General features: G+C 37.0%; 1 protein-coding gene across 1 annotated transcript in view; it reads right to left on the bottom strand.

The window, feature by feature from the left end:
- PPME1 (protein phosphatase methylesterase 1) overlaps positions 1–22330 on the bottom strand; it is a 62565-nt gene that overhangs the window by 24233 nt on the left and 16002 nt on the right. The window contains 5 exon segments of the mRNA XM_037522956.2: positions 796–950; positions 6743–6794; positions 7256–7313; positions 9627–9719; positions 10810–10903. Coding sequence (XP_037378853.1) covers positions 796–950; positions 6743–6794; positions 7256–7313; positions 9627–9719; positions 10810–10903 — 452 coding nt within the window.

Below are 22330 nucleotides of genomic sequence, written 5' to 3'. Positions count from 1 at the left end.
ATGTGAAGTATAGATAAAATGGGTGAAGGTAGTCAAAGGATATAAACTTCCAGTTACAAAATTACTAAGTCCTAGGGACATGATGGACGGTATATTGACTATACTTAATTACAATGTATTGCATATTTAAAAATAACTAAGATGGGGCCTCCCTGGTGGTGCAGCGGTTGAACGCTTGGTTGCAAAGCTGCCCGCAGCCTCTGCAGTGCTGGTTCAATCCCCGGCCACCGGGGGAGGGTCCCACATGGCGCGCAGCCTCTCCTGCTGCCTGCTGCTCCCCTCAGCAGTGTATTTCGTCAGTCTGTCTGTTCTGCTCCCTGCTCTGGCTCTGGTGAATTCTCTCACCCTCCCGCGCTTCTGACTATACCCAGTGCATGTATAAACAAACAAACAAACAAACAAACAAACAAATAAATAAAAACATGCCTCTATAAAAAATATTTAAATAAATAAAAATAACTAAGATCTTTGAAGTTCTCTTCAAAAGAAAAAAACTGTAACTGTTTAGTGATGGATGTTAAGTAGACATATTGTGGTGATCATTACCAACATATACAGATGTCAAATCATTATGTTGTATAATTGAAACTAATACAATATTATATGCCAGTTATATCTCAATAAAAAAATGCTTGGACTGTTTTTCCCACAAAATAACAACAAAAGATATAAAAGATAGCGGGACATACTTCAAGCTGAGTGAAATCACTATATTAAAAAAGGAAAACTATAATCTACCATGGTGATCTCTCAGAAGTCAAAGATTTTGATTTGATTGGCATTAAGAAAACTTACCTTCTACAACATCAATCATGCACAGACCCAGAAGGCTCGGTACCAGGTTGGATGATGTTGTGTGGACTGCAATAGCACCACCCATGCTATGTCCAATCAGCATAATCGGAGGAGGGAGGTCCCCATACATGGCTTCAACCACATTACCGACATCTCTACAAGGAAGAAGAAAAGGCTGGGAATGCTCTCTGACAACATTGTAAAAATTATTTTCTTTTTTTTCTTTTTTTTTTTTTTAATCTTAAATTTTATTTTTATATTCCCCCATACAATTGCAAACGCCCCATTCTGACCCCAATCCTTCCCCTCCCGCCCCCCACCCCCCAAAAAGTGTCTCTGGTTCATAGTTTTTGTTGATTTTCATTTTCATTTTCTTATATTCATTTTCCTGGTCCCTTATTTAAGTTTTCTAGATTCCTGCTATGAGTGAGACCATCCGGTATTTTTCTTTTTCTTTTTGGCTTATTTCGCTGAGCATGATCCCTTCCAGCGCCATCCATGTTGCTGCAAATTGCATGTGTTTATCTTTTTTGAATGCTGAGTAATATTCCATGGTATATATGTACCACATCTTCTTGATCCAGTCATCTACTTTTGGGCATTTGGGTTGTTTCCAAAGCTTAGCTATTGTAAACAGTGCTGCTATAAACATAGGGGTGCAGGTGCTCTTTGGAATTGATGTTTCTGTGTCCTTTGGGTAAATACCTAGGAGTGGAATTGCTGGATCATATGGAAGCTCTATGTTTAGTAGGTCCAGAAATCTCCACACAGCTCTCCATAGTGGTTGGACCAGTTTGCACTCCCACCAACAGTGCAGAAGAGTTCCTTTTTCTCCACATCCTCGCCAACATTTGTTGTTGCTAGTTTTTTTAATATGTGCCATTCTCACTGGTGTGAGATGGTATCTCATGGTAGTTTTGATTTGCTGTAAAAATTATTTTCTTTCCCAATTCTTTCTTTTGGTTTATAACTAAGAGTCTTAGTTATTAGTCTACTGGGCCGTTTTGTAAATGTATCTATGTACATGTCCTCTAATCTTCATACACATAGCCATACATCTAACTCTTCTGAAAAATGGTAGTTTAAAGACTAAGATTTCCAATTTTCTAATTTTCCTTTACATCACACCTTCCCCATTCTACATGTTTAATACAATTGCCCAAAACATTACATTACTTTCATTTAAATGTAAGATGAAAGTATGGACATATTCTTTAACTCCTCTATGCCTCAAGTTCCCTACATATACAAAACAGGAAAACAAATTTACTAAGCACTGTAATGTAGTCAAGTTTGGGTCAACAGATGAATTGTAGCTCCATTTTACTTTTTACTGTGTAGACTTGGATTAGCTATTTAGACACTAAGTTTCATCTATAAAATGATAACAAGCATATGACTATTCTGGATCACTTGGAAGACTAAGACAATGAATGTATAACTACTTTGAAAAGAGTAAAGTGCTACATAAATTTTAATTATTATTTACAATTTGTCATGTAAAGTTGTTTGAAGTATGAACATAAATGTAAAGTGTTCTGAGAAACTAGAAAGACATTCAGAGCTAAGTTTTATTGGCTACTGTTCTAGTCTTTAATTATGGCAGTGGATTGGTTTTACGAAGTCAAATCTTAAAGCTTTGAAAATGAGAAATGAAGTACGAACTTTGGTTTTTATTGGTGTATAGAACTTCTTTGCTATAGCTATAGATAAGTAAAGTGTGTTTCTATTGTCTTCTTTTGAGAGTGGCTGAGTCAGGCATCTTCAAAGGACACTTTTGTCTTGCTGAGAGATACTACATACATCTGAAGCACTCATATAGTGTTAGTCAAATATATTAGGTATGCATGTAGGGACACACTCTTTCAAATATGGTCTCCACAGTATTCCAAATGGCAATAGTAAATGTCATTAATTCCTTAAGAACTTAACTTTTTAAAAAAGACTTATTTCATTTATTTATGCATACAAGAGCTGGGGTACAGGGGAGAGGAGGTGAGAAGATTCACCAGAGACAGAGTGGGGAGCAGAATAGGCAGGTCTACTGAAATACACTGCTGAGGGGCACAGCAGGCGACAGGGGAGGTCTGTTGCACCATGTGGGTTAGCTCCCTTGCAGGGGATCAAACTTGTGCTACAGTGGCTGCCAAAAGCTTGAAAGAGCTGAGACTTAACCCCCTGCACCGCCAGGGAGGCCCAAGAAATTAATTTTTAAAATCTCATAAAATTATATGTATGAATAGTGTGGTTGCAGAAAATCTAAATGGGGAAATAAAGGCGATCACGCAATTTTACAAATAAAAACAAATACTAGCTTAATATTCCTGTGGAGTTAAAATTCAAAGGCATTTTTTTGGTTGGTAATAGACAAATGAATTTAAAAAAAGGGTTCCAGGGCCTCCCTGGTGGCGCAGCGGTTGAGTGCTGGGTTGCGAAGCTGCCAGCAGCCTCTGCAGCGCCGGTTCGATCCCCGGCTGCTTCCTGGCCACCAGAGGAGGGTCCCACATGGCACGCAGACCTCTCCTGCCGCCCGCTGCTCCCCTCAGCAGTGTACTTCGGTCCTTCTGCCTGCTCTGCTCCCCACTCTGGCTCTGGTGAATTCTCTCAGCCTCCCACACTTCTGACTGTACCCAGTGCTTGTATGTATGTATCAATCAATCAATAAATCAATCTTTAAAAAAAAAATTAAAAAAAAAAGGGTTCCATGGAAGATTGTCTATATCTGAGAATTCTATAAAAATTTAATAACTAAGCTGAAGTGGTTCTAGGATGTCTGTTCTATGCATGAAGGTGGATAAGGCCTGAAACAAACCAACTTAATATTGTGTCTAAGCTTAGGAAAGGCATACATATCGAGGAAAAAGGTGGTCATAGTCAATCACTTAATCATCTGCTACCACAAGAAATTTATTCTTTATAAAATTAAAAGTATTAAAAAAAATTAAAAGTATTCAGTTACCAAGATAGTACCTTATTTGAGATATATTCTGAAATTTCAGAGAAATAAAGGCAAAGTAGCAGGGATTACCTACAAATCTAATCTATAACGGTGTACCAATTGGTATACTAACTGGTAGATGCTTTTTAAGAGGATTCTACTATACATATTAATACCAGGTTCATTTCCTGAAAAGCAGTATAATATATCACAGACATTACAGAAACAGAAATATCAGAATGACCCAAGCCCATGTCTTGGCTCTATTACTTTCAATGGAGTTGCATCTTATATGGTATAGGTTCTAAAGTTAATATGTAAAACAAAAATTATATTGTATTACTTGAAAACACCACTACTAGTCCATTAGGTGTGACCAATTTGTGATTTTTGTTTCACAGGTTGATGAAGCTGGAAATCACATGCTATTACTGCTTCAGTCATTTCAGCAAGAGCCCAACTTGTTGGCTCTTCTGATTCTTGATAATTATCATCATCTACTGTAAATGGTTCTAGTAATTTATTCTTAACTTTTGGTGCCAGTAATCAACTTACCATCTCTCAGTTCCAATTCATCCTTCATTAAATGTTCTGCAAAAATGGGTCTGAGGCCTTTAACTATTTTCCCTTTGCCAGTTGGCATGATGTTAAGTTATGTCAGTAGAGTGTGCAGGAGAGATAATATAGAAAGAGGGTTTTGTTCCTAGTTCATGTGCCTTCATTCTACAAATTCCTGTTGTTTATACTTCTCTAGCAAGCGCCTCCTGCAGCACATGTTGCTTCCCAAGTGCCTAATTCCTGCAACATGTGTGGTTTCTCCAACACTTCATTTTCACCACCCCCAGTGGTTTCCCCCCCTCCAGCTTTATTAATGTAGACAATTTTGGTATGTATACATACATATACACACACTTACATACTAGTGTTATTATCAATACAATCAAAATAATAAACATCCATCATTTCCAAAAGTTTTCTTGCATCCCTGTGCATGTGGTAAGAATACTTAACATGAGACCTACCTTATCAACAGACTTTTAAGTATACAATATCTTATCATTAACCAAAGGCACTAGGTTGTACAGTAGATCTCCGCAACCACCCACAATATTTTTGTTTCAGATTGCTTCTTGTGAGATGCTCCCCAGTGAACAGTTCACCTTCCACCCTACGAGGCAGATTTCTGACAAGTTCTGCCAATGTGGCATCAAAGTAACTTCCCTGCCTTCAGTAAGCCACAATCATGCCTTTTCCAAAAGAATCTAGATCCCAATCTCTTCCATTAGCCTTCCATCTCAGTCCAAGAGGACAGCAAATACTCTTCTTACATCCAATATTTTCTTTTTGAAAATGTTTCCAATTTTATTAAGGTATTATTGATAAATAAAATTGTAATATAAAGTATACAATGTGATGATTTGATATACATAGTGATTTTGAGTTAATCAACCCTATGTTCTTTACTTTTTCCTAGTCAATTCCTCATTACTTCAATCCTGTTACAGTCAATAAATCTTTATATTATTAAACATTTTTGTACAGATTACTATGTGGTTTCTCTTTTCTGACTGGCCAGACCGATACATTATTAGGCAATGTTTCCTTAAGGTCCTCAAGAAGAAAATCTTCGACTTCCTCTAGAATGTCAACTAAGTCATTGTCACCCTTTGTCTGGCTGCGTGGCCACTTAGACATATTTCAGTTTTTTGTCAACAATTAAGAAACCTTTAAATACTTAAAAATCATTCACACATCTTTCTATAGATATTGCTAACAGGCTTGAATTTCAGGCTTTTCTGTTCTCACATTACGAAGGCATTAGGAACAACTGAGGGAAAAGATTCTTGGCTCCCTTTTCCTGGTCTCTCAAGCACATGTTCATTGAGTGGAATGGTTTTAATCTATTGTTATTTCTCTCTCTTTCTCTGACAAGCACTATAGTTGAACGGTCACAATTCTTGTCTATTAACTGAGTGACATCATGCAATTATTCAACCTATCTGAGCTAGTTTCCTCATCAGTACAAAAGTGATAATATATATACTACAGTTAATAATGTAGATTAAAGCAAATTAATTAAAATCACATATTTCTAACAAATGATTAATTTGTACCTAATAAAGCCTGGCAGATAGGAAGCACACAAACAGCACCTACTATAACCAAAAAATTATAGACCTAAGAGTTTAGGTTCTAAAGAAATATTTACTTTTGGATTAAAGCTGCAAAAGTATGCAAGGACAAGGTATTTTTGGCTAAAGTTGGTCAAATACTTGAGAGAGCATGTATTAAGTACATGAGAGAGTATGTATTAAAGTAGGATAGTATCCTGTTTGCAATATAAGGGAATGGTTTGCAAACACCAGTTATAGAACTGCTTGCATCAGGTTACCTTACAGAGCTTTGTCAAAAAGATAAAATGCCAAGATTCTACTGGTAAAAGCACTAATTCAGTAGTCTCTGGGGTAGGGCCAATTATCTGTATTTAAATCATTTCTTAGGTGATTCTGATCAATGACCAGATTTGAGAGCCAGTCTATTTGCTCTATTTATCTTTTAACATGAGGTAAGGGTATAATTAGTGATTCTTTAATACTCTGTTACTGTCTTCCTATGAAGTTGGATAAAGACTATGGACAGGACACCTTAAGAACAACTCACAGGATCTACTGCATACAATTACCTTTCCAAATACAGGTCCCTAATAGACATTCAGATTCTATTCAACACAAGAAAACTGTTCAAAAGCTAACACAAACTACACTACACTTGGAAGAATTTTCAAGTGCTGTATGTCATGATCATCACATTGAATATATCAAGAAAGATGGAGGATTCTTTCAAGATTAAGTAGTAAGGACTCGCCAGAAATAGAGGAAAGAGAAAATAGTAAAATTTCTCTGTGTTAATGATTGTCTAACAATTTCACCAGGAGAGTGATAAAGTTAAACTACTATTAATAATAGTAAAGGAAATCAGGTGATGCATACACAATATTAGATTACTTACTTTGCCATTGTTTCTGCAGACAGGTCTTCAGAATTCTTGACTTTTGTTTCACCTAGAAAGACAATATTTTAAAAATAAAAATCCAAGGATAGGAATTATAAAAGCAAAAGTATTGCCTTTTAAAAATCTCCTTTGAACAATGAAACTGAAACTTAGCAAGTATTTTTCAAGGTACAGACACATCTTTACAGTTGGCCACCCTTAAGGGATAAATACAGAAGTATAGCAAAGATTATCCACATTCCTTATATACCACCACATCAGAATTTGGTTACATTAAAGGATATATTCTTAGCTAAACAACAAACTAAACATATATTCTTAGCTAAACAAATAAGTGTATGCATGTATTTAAAAAACAGTAAATGCTAGCAACTAGAAATTCCTTCAAAATGCTCAAATGGAAGAAACCAGGATATTTTATGGGCACACTGAAATCTGCAATATTTAAGACTATTCAAAGGGCTTGAAAATATGTCACTGAGTCAGTGACAACTTAGAAACTTCACTCACCATGACCTCGTAGATCCAAAGCCACAATCCTACATTGAACCCTACTAATGATTGCTGCCTAGGAATAAAAGGAAAAGTAGTAAGATATAAGATACATCAGGGTCAGCAAAATTTTCCTCATTTCCAATGATAACTTTCTTGAATGAACTGCCATCAAAATCCAAGAAAGTCAAGAAAATCAAAAGGCTTTTTGTTAAAAAAAATTTTTTTTATTGTTTTTTTTGGTTCATATGCTGGTAGCATCCCAACTCCAAATTTGGCTTTCTACACCCAAATCCCTCTTAAACCTTAACTGTTCCAGCTTTTAATGAAACAGAATCAAGTACCTCTACGCAATTACTCTCTGCACTCTATTATTACCTATGATTTCCAACCATATTCCTTGGTTTCCTTTTCCTTAGTCTGGAAGGGAAATTTCCTAGATAAGGACTGTGAGTCAGTTAATCTCTCACCTCAGAACATCACACAAATGTGACATTCAGATCATGAAATAACCCTGAAAGGAATACAAGTCATGAAATCAACCAATGATTCACTTTAGATGCAGTAAAAAGATTTTATCACAAGCTTACACACAGCCTTGTACTACAGTTAAATAAAAATATATTTCAAAAGAAATCATACCAGCATGGGGAGGTATAATTTTAGAGCTTTAAACAAACCTGGAATAATTGGGGAATCTCCCTCAACTAAATTAGATTATTTGACAATGAATATATCACAATTACAGTGTTAGTAAATGCCATCAACATTTTTTTAACTTTTAAGAGTAAAGTAGAAGAAATATCTAGTCGAACCCCCACATTTTATGAGGGAACAAAGGTTAAAAGAAAGAAATTGTTTGCTCAGGGTCACATAAGAAGTTAGTTACCAATGTGTATGTATAACATACACCAACCAAAAGAAGTCAAATTTCTTAGATCTGTAGTATACGCACAAAAGCTGATACATTAGGAACAGGCTCATGTTCCTGCTACTTGTTTACTCAAAAATATTCACACATACAGTATGTGCTAGGCATCAATAAGCCATGGTCTTTGCCTCCAAAAAAGTTCACTATCTAGTGAAGGAATGAAAATAACTTGAGCTATGCTACTAAGGACTTGGAATATGGCTAGTACAAACCGAGGCATGCTTAAGTAAAAAATACACAGAGGACTTCATAGACAGTATTTAAAAAAATGTGAAATATCTCAATAGTGATTTTTATTGGTTAAATGATAATAATTTAGGTAAAATGAGTTAACTAAAATAACTATTATTAAAAGTAATTTCACCTATTTCTTTTTACTATTTAATGTCCTTACTAGGAAATTTAAAATTACAAATGTGGCTTGTATTATAATTCTATTGGACAACACTAGTCTAGAGACATGAAAGAGCCTGGCATTTATATGGAAAACACACGGCTATATGTAAGTAAGAGTAAGAAAGCAGCAAACATAACAGGGGCCAATCTTTTAACAAATGTTAAATAAGTGCCTAAGTGTGCAAGAACTATTTCAGGTATTAGAGAACAAAAAGAATAAGACAATATTCCTGTTCAAGGAATTCTCGGTCTAACAGAACAGACAAGTTGCTTTTATACTTAATAACCAGTAATAACCATTGCCAGAACAAAGTATATGTTCCAGCCTTCCTCAATTCTTAGTCTGCATTCCTGCTTGCTCCCATTTTTTTGTACTCAGACTCTCTAATGGTAAACAGAGAAAATATGTATCTACTTTACATATACAAGAAGAGATAACAATTTCCTTTTAAAAAAGAATATTGCTCATATCTTCCTCAGCAGTATCTTTCCTTGCTTCCTTGAGTTAAGGATATTAGGAAGCTCTACAACTGGCAGCATTGACATGGACATACATCCTCTACTCAAGACCAGGATCTCACCAACCAAAAGCTGTTTGCTTCCTAACAGCTCACAAGTATCATTAAAATACAAGGCACCATTTTTATAGGCCATCTCCATGTGTACAGTAGTTCGTTTTTGTGTATAATGTCATTTCTTCTAAAATGCCTGAATGAAATGCTGATCCATTAACTTAGATTATTGAGACAGAGATCCCCATTTTTGCAAAGGCACAGATTTCACCTCCCTCACCCCAAATCATACATATATATACATATATACATATATACATATATATATATATATATATACTGTTTGAAGAATTAATGGACTAAAGCCCACACCAGTTAAGAACATTTAGTAGCATTTAGTAGGTGACCTTGAGCCTATCATGATAAATATTAGGAATTGAACCGTCCCTTATCTTCTTACATTAAGCCATATTTGAGCATAGAAGAAAGAATTAGGCTAGTAAAATTAGTCGAAAAACAATGATTTCACTAACATCAATTACTTGCTTACCGTGAATACAGCCCAGGAAAGGGCAGAATGGCCTCCCCCATGTAGAAGAAGTAGGACTGGACCCTCTGAACCACTCTTGTAAACTCGAAAAGTGTATGAATAGTTAAGGAGAACATATCTAAACTTTTGCTCTTTGAGGTTTTTTATTAGTCTCAATAATATTGATTAGAAAACTCAGGCAGCACCAAGTTATATGCAAAACTGCAGACTTCCAAACTTGATAGACACTTAACCTCTGTTTTTGAAGCATGGAGCCAATAATGACCCTTTTTTCAATGGAAAAAAATTGATTCCCTTTACTCCAGTGAGGTGCCTAACTGATTCCTAAATGCTAAATGTTTCACCTCATTTGTCTCATGAAACGTTGCTCTGAGGAGATACATCATTTTCACAAGTCAGAAGGAAAAAGAAAAGTATCGAATAGTTTCACTTACAGGTGCAACATAGGAAAACCCAAGAAAGGGTCAGGAAAGACAAAACTTGCAAGCTGACCATAGATTTAAGTCATACAGCAGGAGAGGACAGAAGAGAGGTCAAAACAGGGAAGCGGGGGCCTCCCTGGTGGAGCAAGTTGTTGAGATGCAACCTATGAAGCTGTCCATAGCCATTGCAGCACGAGTTCGATCCCCAGCCAGGGAGCTACCCACATGGCGCAGCAGACCTCTCCTGTCTCACCTGCTGCTCCCCTCAGCAGTGTATTTCAGTCGATCTGCCTGTTCTGTTCCCCACTCTGTCTCCGGTGAGTCCTCTCACCCTCCACTCCTCTGATCTGTACCCCAGTTCTTGTATCCATAAATAAATAAATCTTAAAAAAAAAAAAAAAAAAAAACAGGGAAGGGAAGAACACAAGGGACTATGGTGGGAGAACTACAGGGACTATACCTGAAGGGAGAAATCAAACATTATACACAAAAACGAACAATGATGTAACAAATAAATTTTAAAAAAGAGAGAAATCAATTTCAGGATTGTAATTCTTAATCCCTTCTCCAAATATTGGACAATTATAGCCAAGTAAGATATGTGGAATAAATATGCAGATAATATATCATGCTGTACAAGGAAGAGGTGGGGAGAAAAAAATGAAATAAACAGCAGGAATAAAGAACATTTTAGAAATTACTGGTCTTTTATTTAGACATCATAAGCTTACAAAAAGAAAAAGCCATTTTGCAAAGGATATATCCTTGCCAGTTTCATTCTCCACTTCTACATCTTCCATGGACTCAAAGTACTGACTCCAAGAAACAGGGGAGAAGTCCCGCTTTCTTCCAGGGCTAAGGAAAAAAAAGAGAAAAAAGTTTTAAGTTAGAAGAGTTATGCATGAAAGATAAAATCTTGGACCTCCCTGGGGGCACAAGGGGTTAAGCACCGCACTATGAAGCAATCTGCAGCCTCTGCAGCACGAGTTGGATCCCCAGCCAGCCGGGAGCAACCCACATGGTGAGGCAGACCTCTCCTGTCTCACCCGCTGCTCCCCCCAGCAGTGTACTTTAGTCAATCTGCCTGTTCTGTTCCCCACTTTGTCTCTGGTGAATCCTCTCACCCCCTGCATCTCTGGCCTGTACCCCAGCTCCTGTATGCATAAATAAACCTTTAAAAAAAAATAAAATCTTGCTGAAAAAATGCTAAATGTACATCTGAAATAAAAATAGCAAGGGTATTTTCTCTTAAAAGATGTGAACAGTTTTCATACATAAAGCATCACTTAAAATGTGTTTTATAAGTTCAAATATAAATCTAAGAGTAAAAATTTGGGAAGTCAAGGAAACACCTTAGTATATTTTAATCACAAATATATTCCACGTGCTGGTTCCCTCTCCTTGTTTTTGGCTATAAGTTCATTCCTATCCTCTCAACACACATTATCATTCCGGCTATAATCATTTCTGTGCTTCTTCATATGTATAATCCCTCACATTATTTCACACTCGTAGGTCATTTACCAACCAATCAATATAAACCTTCATAACAGGCAAACTGGAAATATCAATATCATGAACTTCCAGGAATTTATTTTAAGATATATACATATTTTCACACAGAAGCGAAAAGACTTATTCAATGTAATAGTTTGTAATAGGGAAAAACTAGAAAAATTTAAATATCCATTAACATGTGACTGATTAAAGTAAATTGTGATACATAGAGACACAGTATTCAGTTACAAAAGGAAGGAAGAAATTATATAGTGATAAAATTGTTTATAAATGGAAACAACATTGTTAAGTAAACCAACTGGATATACAGTCTACCATTTGGGTAAAAATAGGAAATATATAACTGCTTACATACATCTAGAATATCTCTGAAAGGAAATCTCCACACAGCTCTCCATAGTGGTTGGACCAGTTTGCACTCCCACCAACAGTGCAGGAGAGTTCCTTTTTCTCCACACCCTCGCCAACATTTGTTGGTGCTAGTTTTTTTAATATGTGCCATTCTCACTGGTGTAAGATGGTATCTCATGGTAGTTTTGATTTGCATTTCCCTGATTACAAGTGATGTTGAACATTTTTTCATAAGTCTGTTGGCCATTTGCATTTCCTCTTCAGAGAGATTTCTTGACCTACTAAACATAGAGCTTCCATATGATCCAGCAATTCCACTCCTAGGTATTTACCCAAAGGACACAGAAACATCAATTCCAAAGAGCACCTGCACCCCTATGTTTATAGCAGCACTGTTTACAATAGCTAAGCTTTGGAAACAACCCAAATGCCCAAAAACAGATGACTGGATCAAGAAGATGTGGTACATATACACCACGGAATATTACTCAGCATTCGAAAAAGATAAACACATGCAATTTGCAGCAACATGGATGGCGCTGGAAGGGATCATGCTCAGCGAAATAAGCCAGAAAGAAAAAGAAAAATACCAGATGGTCTCACTCATAGCAGGAATCTAGAAAACTTAAATAAGGGACCAGGAAAATGAATAACTATAAGAAAGTGAAAATCAAAATCAACAAAAAACTATGAACCAGAGACACTCTATGGGGGATGGGGCATGGGGAGGGGAGGGATTGGGGTCAAAATAAGGGGGCTGCAATTGTATGGGGAATATAAAAATAAAATTAAAAAAAAAAAGAATAAAAAGGAAAAGAAACTTAAAAAAAAAAAAAGAATATCTCTGGAAGGATGCTGATGAAACACTGATGACATCCTGGGAAGAGAGCTATGAGTGAGTAATGAGAAAAACAATTTTCAACGTACATATCCCTTCTAATGTTTTGGACCATGTATTATTTAAAATGTTACATATGTAAAGCATTAAATTATTTTAAAACAAAAATAACCAATAAATGTCATATTTAAACTATGCCTTTTACCTTGGATTTGACACAATAGAAAAACCCTAAGTCTTGGGCCTTCCTGGTGGCGCAAGGGGTTAAGGCCCACACTATGAAGCAATACACAGCCTCTGTAGCACGAGTTCGATCCCCAGCCAGGGAAGTAACACACATGGCGCAGCAGACCTCTCCTGTCTTGCCCGCTGCTCCACTCAGCAGTGTATTTCAGTCAGTCTGCCTGTTCTGTTCCCCACTCTCTCTCTGGTGAGTCTTCTTACCCTCCGCATCTCTGGCCTGTACGCCAGCTCTTGTATGCATAAATAAATGAATCTTAAAAAAAAAAAACAAAAAACAAAAAACAAACCTTAAGTCTTCTTCTATTTCCACACCTAATTTTCTTCCAAGTAGTGGAGAAAATTCAGAATTCTATCATCAGCAAAACATTACTTCCTGCCACACATCTCCCTGTATAGTCATGCGCCAAATGGAAAACATGTACAAAGTATAAATACAGGCTCCTTTTAAGGACTTAATACAAAAGCACTCCTGGTTGATTATAATACTAGAAAGAATTACAATGGCAGTCAGATGTGCATTCTTTCAACAGTTAAGCATTTACTAAATTATATATCTATTGCCTACTAGGCAATAAGACAGGTTAATAGCTCTCAATCCATGTAACAATAAAAATCCACCTGGGAAGATTTTAAAAAGACTGATGCTTATGTATTTCATCCTCTAGAAATTGATTTAAAAAGTCTGAGGTATGGCCTAGGCACTGAGAATTTTTCAGGTTCCCAAGATGAGAGCGCTTCTAGGAATACAAAGGTAGAGTATATGAATTAGGATGACAAAGGACTTCAAATTCCTTCCAGTTCCTACCTTTTTCCTATATTTTCCTATAAATTCTTAATACTTTACAGTAGGGCCTTGGGGGCCTACTTGGTGGCTCAAGGGGTTAAATCTCAGCCCTACGAAACTATCAAGCTATGGTCAGCCACTATGGCACAAACTCAATCCCTAGCCAGGGAGCTAACCCACATGGCATAGCAAACCTCTCCTGTCTCACTCGCTGCTACCCTCAGCAGTATATTAAAGTTGATCTGCCTGTTCTGCTCCCCACTCTGTCTCTGGTGAATCCTCTCACTGCCCTGTACCTCTGGCCTGCACCCCAGCTCTTGTATGCATAAATAAATAAAAATTTAAAAATCTTTTTAAAAAAAAAAAAAAGGGCAGGGCCTTGGAAAATTCAAATTATTTAAGCTTTTTCTGCCTAGGGTTAACGAATGAAAAAAATAACATCTTTTAAAAGAAGCTAATACATCTAACATTTGTATGTGTACTTGCTCAGAAAATTGGTAATACTCTCTTTTGATAGAAAAATTGTTTTTGTGAAAGTAAACTTCAGCTTCAGCTTAGACCTAATTTTCAGTTTTCTGGTTGCACTTGAATTTCTACTGGAAAATTAAAATAGAACTCTTAAATTAATCACTCACAAATCCACCTATGCACATACTAATTAGAGTGTAACAACCACAACCAAAACATGGCATGCCAACCACGTTATATTGGATTCTAAAGATCCATGCATAAATTTTTGATGTCTGGAACATTGGATATCATGACAGTAATAGTGCTTAACGCTTATTGTGCAGCGCCAGTGAGGCATATTTCATTTAATTTTTATAAAACTTTGAGTTATTTTATCTCCATTTCATAGGTAACAAAACAGATTTAAATACATAAAGTAAGTAGTCCAAGGTTATACAACTATTAAGTGGTAGGACAGGATTCAAATCCAGTTCCAGAGTCTTCAGAGTCTCTGCTCTTTACCCTAGGCTGTATTAATTTTCAGGTTTTTGTGTTTTCCTCTTTGCTAACTCATATATGCTTTTGAAAAGTAGCAAGGTTTTAGGGTGCATTTTCAGAGGTTTTCTTTTCAGACCTTAAATATGGCTGATTTGTCCAAGCTGGCCATGCACCAACCAGTTAATAAAAAATTACTTCCTATATACAGAAAATATTCCTAGGAGAACACCCTCCACTTCTAATTTCTGTCATTAAAAAAAAAGTTCCAGGGATTATCCAACTTATACCAACATATGAGTATACCCACTGGTTAAGGAGTCAATTATCTATACCTCCAAAGGTTGTTCCTACTCCCACAGAAACTTCATGGCATATGTCTAGCATCTTCATTAAATACATAATTATTTGTATACTCCATGACTTCAAGTAATTTTACAACCAATGTTAGACATTACGTAGATAGCAAGGCCCTTCTTCATATTAAGTTCAGAAAGAATATTCTGTACTTAGGGATATAGTTTTGGTTCTTTTGAAAAATAATTTATTTCTTTTCCTTTTATGTCTTGCGATTTTATGGTGGTCACAGTCTTTGTAGGTTTCTTTTAATTACACTCTCTAAGATTTATTAATTACAGATGTTCTCCCCATAAAGAACCTACTATGTGTATTCAGCTAGGATGTGGTGGGGTGATGGGAGATACTGAGATAACTATAAAACTAGTAAGACAATGTATCTGCCCTCAAGAAACTAAGGTCAAATACGTAATTATCTAACATAATGTAAAGAGTTAAGTTACAGCTTAAGTGCTGTGACTATTCAAAGAAGGGAACAAAGATTACTTTCACCTTGGGAAATAAAAAGAGGTTTCAAAGAAAAGTAACACATTGTAAGGCAGACAGAATTTGGACTGACGGAAATGGAGAGGAGTAAGGAAGGCATTTCAAGTAGAGACAAGAACATGAATAAGGACCCAGGTACGATGCCTGTCATGGGGGACACCTATGAAAAACAAAACCAAAAAGGCTAAGTACAAGATGGGAATAAGCTTTTAAGTTTTGAACAATTAAAAGAAGTCAACACAACCAAAATCAGATAGATATAATAAAGTTGGCAGGAATGCGGTCTTTTTTGTTATTTGTGTGTCATGGTGCAAAGTCAGACGGGGTTGGATGGTATTGTAAAAAATGAAAAGCCAGTAAGACATACACATTAAAATAATTTAAAGGGATCAGAGTGGTGAAAGGTAAAACAAAGACTTGATTCTGGAAAAAAATATGTTGCAATAACCTGTTTTAGGAGAGATGGTGATCTAGACAGGCAATGTATTTACAAAGTAGGAAAACAGGCCTTTCAAAAAAAACAACATAGCTCGGGAACATTCAAGATATGGAAGGTGACCAGCAGAATCAAAACCAATTTTACATTTTGAACTAACAGATGAATTATCAAGCCCTACAGTTTGTAAACAAAAATCTACTCTTGGAAGTAAATGTATACTGGCATTTGATGTAAGGAAAATGTTTATTTCAAACCTAACAAAATAAATACATAATTTCCATTCACCTACTGCTGCTACCAGAGGAAGGACTTTGACAGAGAGGGAACAAAATGACACTGTGTCACAAAAGAAATAGGCTTCTGCTTAAACCATGTGAAACAAATGTGTTTAGGCACCCTTAATTATTATCAAAGATCTTGTTCAGAATTTGATGAGAGCTATGAATCCTCACTCTAGAAAAAAATGTACACACATACACTTTACATACACTTCCACTGGCTTCAATAAATCCAGCTATGAATTCCAAATTAAGAAGAACCCTTGCTCTATATCTTCCCCTTAACAACATATTTTCAGCAGAAAGAATAAAAATTAAGACAGAAAGAAAAGAAAGGAGACACTGCATCCTTAATACTTCCTAAACCTATATTTATTTTCCATTTGCTACTAAAGATGTGTTTTCATACTGCAGTTCTCTTTATTAATTGTATGACTTTGGACACTTAATTTCTCTAATCCTGAGTTTCCTCAGGTCAGATAGGGTTATAATACCAATTTTACAGGGGTCATTATGAGGATTAAAGTAAATGTCTTATCTAATAGTTACTCTCAAATTAGCCTGTTCTATTTTTAACATACAACTAGTCATTTTCTAAAATTAGTCTGTTCCTGTATTTGTTTTTATCTGCCAGTCACTCCACCTATTTTACTACTAATGTGAGATTCATTAGAGCAAGAACATTCTTCATTTGTTCATCAATGTATTTTAGAATCTGACATGTAAATATCTATTGACCATATAAAATGAGCTACAACTACTATTATTATTATTGTTAGGCTTTGAGACTAATAAATCCTCCTTACAGAATCCTGCTAAAAGGAACTGGGACAACACAATGCTATACTAACCAAGATTATGGTACAAGCAGGAGAGTAGACAGACAGATTGATCAAACAGAATGAGAGCTCAGAAATAAACTCTAATATTTACAGTCAACAGATTTACAACAATGGAGCAAAGAAAATTCACTGGGGAAAGAGCAGGACTTCCAACAAATGGTGTTGGGACAACTGAATACCCTCTGTGAAAGTATGCATCTGAACCCTTGCCTTATACCATACATATAATTAAACTGAAATCATAAATTTAAATATAAGCACTAAGACTAAAATCATGAGAGGAAAACACAGTGGTAAATCTTTGTGATCTTGGGTTAGGCAACAATTTCTTAGGACAACAAATGCAAAAATGACAATTTTTAGGAGTTGGCTTTCACCAAAATTTTAAACTTTTCATTAAAACTACATAGAATTTGGGCCTCCCTGGTGGCGCAAGGGGTTAAGACACAGCCTATGAAGCTATCCACAGCCACTGAAGCATGAGTTCAATCCCCGGCCAGGGAAGGGACCCACATGGCGCAGCAGACCTCTTCCGGCTCGCCCGCTGCTCCCCTCAGCAGTGTATTTCAGTCAGTCTGCTGGTTCTGCTCCTCACTCTGTCTCTGGGGAATCCTCTCACCACCAACCCCACACCTATGGCCTGTACCCCAGTTCTTGTCTGCATAAATACATAAAAATTTAAAAAAAAAAAACTGCATAGAATTTTTTCCAGTAGGGCTAGGTACAATTCATCTCTGTTTAAATTTCATCTCCAATATTACAAGTTTTGTGATCATTAGCAAGTTAATCTCTGCCTCAGTTTCCTCAACTGTAAGCTTTGAAAGCAGATACTGCTCTCTCCCTTAAGACCTAGGGGAATAAAACCAAGGGTAGGAAAGGGGATTCATCCAGTTGTGGGCTTATCAGTGAACATGTCCTCTCTAAGCATCTCATCTTTACTCACAGAGAATGAATGAAATAACCTCTTCACGTGATGTCTTCCCCTTTTCCTCCTTAATGCCCCAAGTCCCTAAATACAGGTTCACCATCCCTGGTCTGCTTCATCATTTTTTTAGAATTTATAACCACATAAAAGTCTCCAAAAGTATTAAATTTTGGCCTTTTCTCCTTTTAATCTGTCTGATGTTTATTTGCACATACAGTCCGCATTAGAAGAACCCAGTGAGGGTAGGGAAATTTTCTGCTCGATAAATTAGCCTATTGGCCAGAACTAACACTTTCTCAAAAATTGCCAAAATGATGACCACAAAGAAACAGAGAAGCACACGCTCTATATTCTCTATATCTTTTAGAAAACATGAAGTTGTTCCTTTGGTGACATACATGTGAACATGCCACTCTACAAGAGAGGAAATATTGTTGACATTAAGGGGATGGTCAGTGTTCAAAAGGAATGTCCCACAAATGTTACCATAGCAAAACCAGAAAAGTCTGTAATGTTACCCAGCATGCAGTTGGCATTGTCGCAAATAAACAAGGGCAAGATTGTTGCCAAGAGAATTAATGTTTGTATTGAGCATATGAAGTACTCTTTAAGAGCTGAAATGGCTTCCTGAAATGTGTGAAAGAAAATGATAGAAAAGGGCCTCCCCAGTGGCACAGCGATTGAGCGAGCGGTTGAGTGCTGGGCTGCGCCCGCAGCCTCTGTAGCACAGGTTCGATCCTCAGCTGCCAGGGAGAGTCCCACATGGCGCGCAGACTTCTCCCGCCGCGCCCGCTGCTCCCCTCAGCAGTGTACTTCGGTCCTTCTGCCTGTTCTGCTCCCCACTCTGGCTCTGGTGAATTCTCTCACCCTCCTGCACTTCTGACTGTACCCAGTGCTTGTATAAATAAATAAATAAATATTAAAAAAAAAATCAGAAAAAAGGAAGCCAAAGAAAAGGGGTTCAACTGAGGTGCCAGTCTACTGCACCCAGAGAAGTACTTTGTAAGAACCAACAGAAAGGAACCTGAGCTGCTGGAACCCATTCTCTAAGAATTCATGGTTTGATAGGTATTGAAAAATAATAAAAGACTTACTGGACTATTAAAAAACACATAAACTGAACTTCATTAAATTAAGAATGTTTGTGCTTCAAAGGACACCATCAAAAGCATGAAAGGGCAATGCATAGAGGAGAAGAAAATACTTGCAAATCACAGATCTGATCAGGGACTTGTATTTCACATATGAAAAGAACTCTAAAACTTAAAACAGAGACAGAGCATTTTCTAAAAATGAGCCAAGGATTTGAATGGTTATTTCTTCAAAGAATATACAAATGGTCAATAAGCACAAAAAATATCATTAGTTACTTGGGAAACACAAATCAAAACCACAGTGAAGAACCATTCACACCACTAAGATGACTAAACAAAAAAAAATTTCAATACTAAGTGTTAAGAATGTGGCCAGTTAGGCAGCACTCCCTCTGCCCACCTGTGACTATGCAGGTGCCTCTTCACCAACTCTCTCCTCTGTAGGGCAGCAGCCGCCTGCCTGCCCATGACCAGCCATGGCCGCCCACCTGCAACCACACAGGCCTCTCTCAGCAAACCTGTCCCTTTGAGGGCAGTTCTTCCTGCCCACTTTTGTCTATACAAGTTTTTGTTATTCCTCCGTGCCTTTCCCTAATAAACCTGCTCTTAAAATATTAATTTAAAAAAGTGGACAATTAGAACCCAAATATATTGCTGGTGGGAATACAAAATGGTGCAGACACTTTGAAAATCAGTTTATCACTTCCTCAAAAGGTTACACACAGAGATACCATATGATCCAGCAATACCACTTCTAGGTACACCCAAGTGTAATGAAAACATGTCTACCGAAAAGCATATGCACAAATGTCCTGATTTCCTGTAGAGGAGAGGGGCTAGAAGTAGAATTCAAGTGTCAATAGTCACGTCTAAATGATTAAGCCCCACAAAAGATCAAAAAGGGAAGAAGAGTTTCAAAGATCTTCCAGGTAGGAAACCAAGGTTCATCCATGTTGCCTTGTGGAACCCCAAGGTCCATAAGACAGAAGCTCCTTTGTTCTGGGATCTTGCCCTATGTTTCTCTTCATTTAACTGTTAATTCATATCCTTTAATATCTTTTGTAATAAACTAATAATCTAGCAAGTAAACAGGTTTCCTGAGTTCTGTATGATGTTAGCAAGCCTGAAGAGGAGGTTGTAGGAACCTCGAATTGATAGCCAGTTAGTCAGAAGAAGAGATTTTCTGGGCTGGTGATCAGCACCTGAAATCTGAGAACAGGGTAGTAGAAATTTCCAGTTTATAGCCAGTTGGTCAGAAGCACAGGTAAGAGCCTAGGGCTTGCAACTGGTGCACATGAAATGGAGGGTGATCTTGAGAGACTGAGCCCTCAACCTGTGAAAGCTGAGACTATCACAGGACAGATATTGTTGGAATTAAGTATTGGTGCAGGAAAACTTTACACAGCCATTCAAACTGGGAACAGGAACCCAACAACAGAATAACCATTCAAAAACAGATTATATCATTACTAGACTAAGATTAAAAAAAAATAGAATGAGAAAGAGAAACAAGGTCAGATGGTACAAACAGGAAGCAGAAAATGAGATAGTAGAAACAAATCCAAATATACTGTCTAGATCTGAAATAAATACCATCAACTGAGTTTTTTTGTTGTTGTAGTTATATTCTATTTTAAAAATGCAAAAAGTCCCAAAATAAAAAGGATGGACAAAGATACAGTGGTCAAATAATAGTCAAAATTAATTTTATTTATTTTTATTTATTATTTTTTTTAGAATTCTGATCTTTCTTTTCTTTTTTTTTAGATTTATTTATTTATTTATACAAGCACTGGGTACAGTCAGAAGCGCGGGAGAGTGAGAGAATTCACCAGAGCCAGAACGGGGAGCAGAGCAGGCAGAAGGACCAAAGTACACTGCTGAGGGGAGCAGCGGGTGGCAAGGGGAGGTCTGCGCGCCATGTGGGACCCTCCTCCGGTGGCTGGGGAGCAGCCGGGGATCGAATTGGCACTTCAGAGGCTGCAGGCAGCTTCACAACCCAGTGCTCAACCACTGTGCCACCGGGGAGGCCCGCCAAAATTGATTTTAGATGAGATATTCTTTACCAAGATGTAAGGCATATTTTCTATCACCTAATTAAGGTATTGCTATTAGATATTTTATTGGGTTGTTGGAAAAGTCATAATGCATTGTTTCTATATTTTTCAAAGAAAAAAAGTATGACTTCTGACAACCCAATCCTAATCATCATTTTATTTGCTGTATTTCTAAATTTTAATCTTAGAGAACAAGCTACTTCCTAGGAAACTCCGTTTAAACTTAGCCTTTTATTGAATTTTTATGTGCTATACATGTCTTCATTGCCAAGTTATTTCTTGTTCTCTGAAATAAGGTTCCTTTTTTTTTAATTAAGCATCATGTTCTCGTTTCACAAATGCCATACTGTCTGACGGTAATATTTTTTGGATTTTCTTTTGTTCTATGCATTATTGTTTCCCTTTCTCATTGTGCTTTGTTCTCTTTTGCTTTACAGGCTTTTTCTGGATTTCTGGTGTGTGCAGGGCTTGTTGAACTACTGAATATAATTGTACAGTTATCAGTCGAGGTACAATCTTTTATGTGGAAACTCTTTCCCCAAATATTAATATCTGCATGTCTTTCTCTCAGGCCAGTCATCTCTTCAGAGAGAAATACTTCCATCTCCAGCCTGGTGATAAAAGACTAGCTCTTAACCTTCTGGAAAAGGATCTGAATAGTTTCATTTGTTCACTCATTTAACAAATATTCATTAAACACCTACAAGATACTGGGAATACTGCAGTGAACAAAATAGACAAAATGGCCCCCTATTTTTATGTTGTTTACAATCTAGTTGAAATAGACGTTAGTTAAAATTTTTCGAAGTAGCAGCATGTGCCCTGGAGGAAAATATAGCTAAGAACAGGATGAGGGTTGAGGGGTGTGTGAGTACCAGGTTAGGAAGCACTGACATTTAAAATTAGGATTTAGCCTCCCTGGTGGCTCAGGGGTTAAAGTCTCAGTGCTATCAAGCTATCTATCACCAGCCACTGCGGCATGAGTTCCATTCCCACTCAGGGAGCTAACCCACATGACGCAGCAGACCTCCCACTGCTCCCTTCAGCAGTGTATTTCAGTAGATCTGTCTGTTCTGCTCCCCGCTCTGTCTCTGGTGACTCCTCTCACACCCCCACACCTCTGGC

Source organism: Talpa occidentalis, unplaced genomic scaffold (genome assembly GCF_014898055.3).
Source record: "Talpa occidentalis isolate TD23 unplaced genomic scaffold, MPIMG_talOcc4v2.1 talOcc4.3, whole genome shotgun sequence".
Taxonomy (NCBI): Eukaryota; Metazoa; Chordata; class Mammalia; order Eulipotyphla; family Talpidae; genus Talpa; species Talpa occidentalis.
This window is presented reverse-complemented; position numbering and strand designations above follow the sequence as displayed.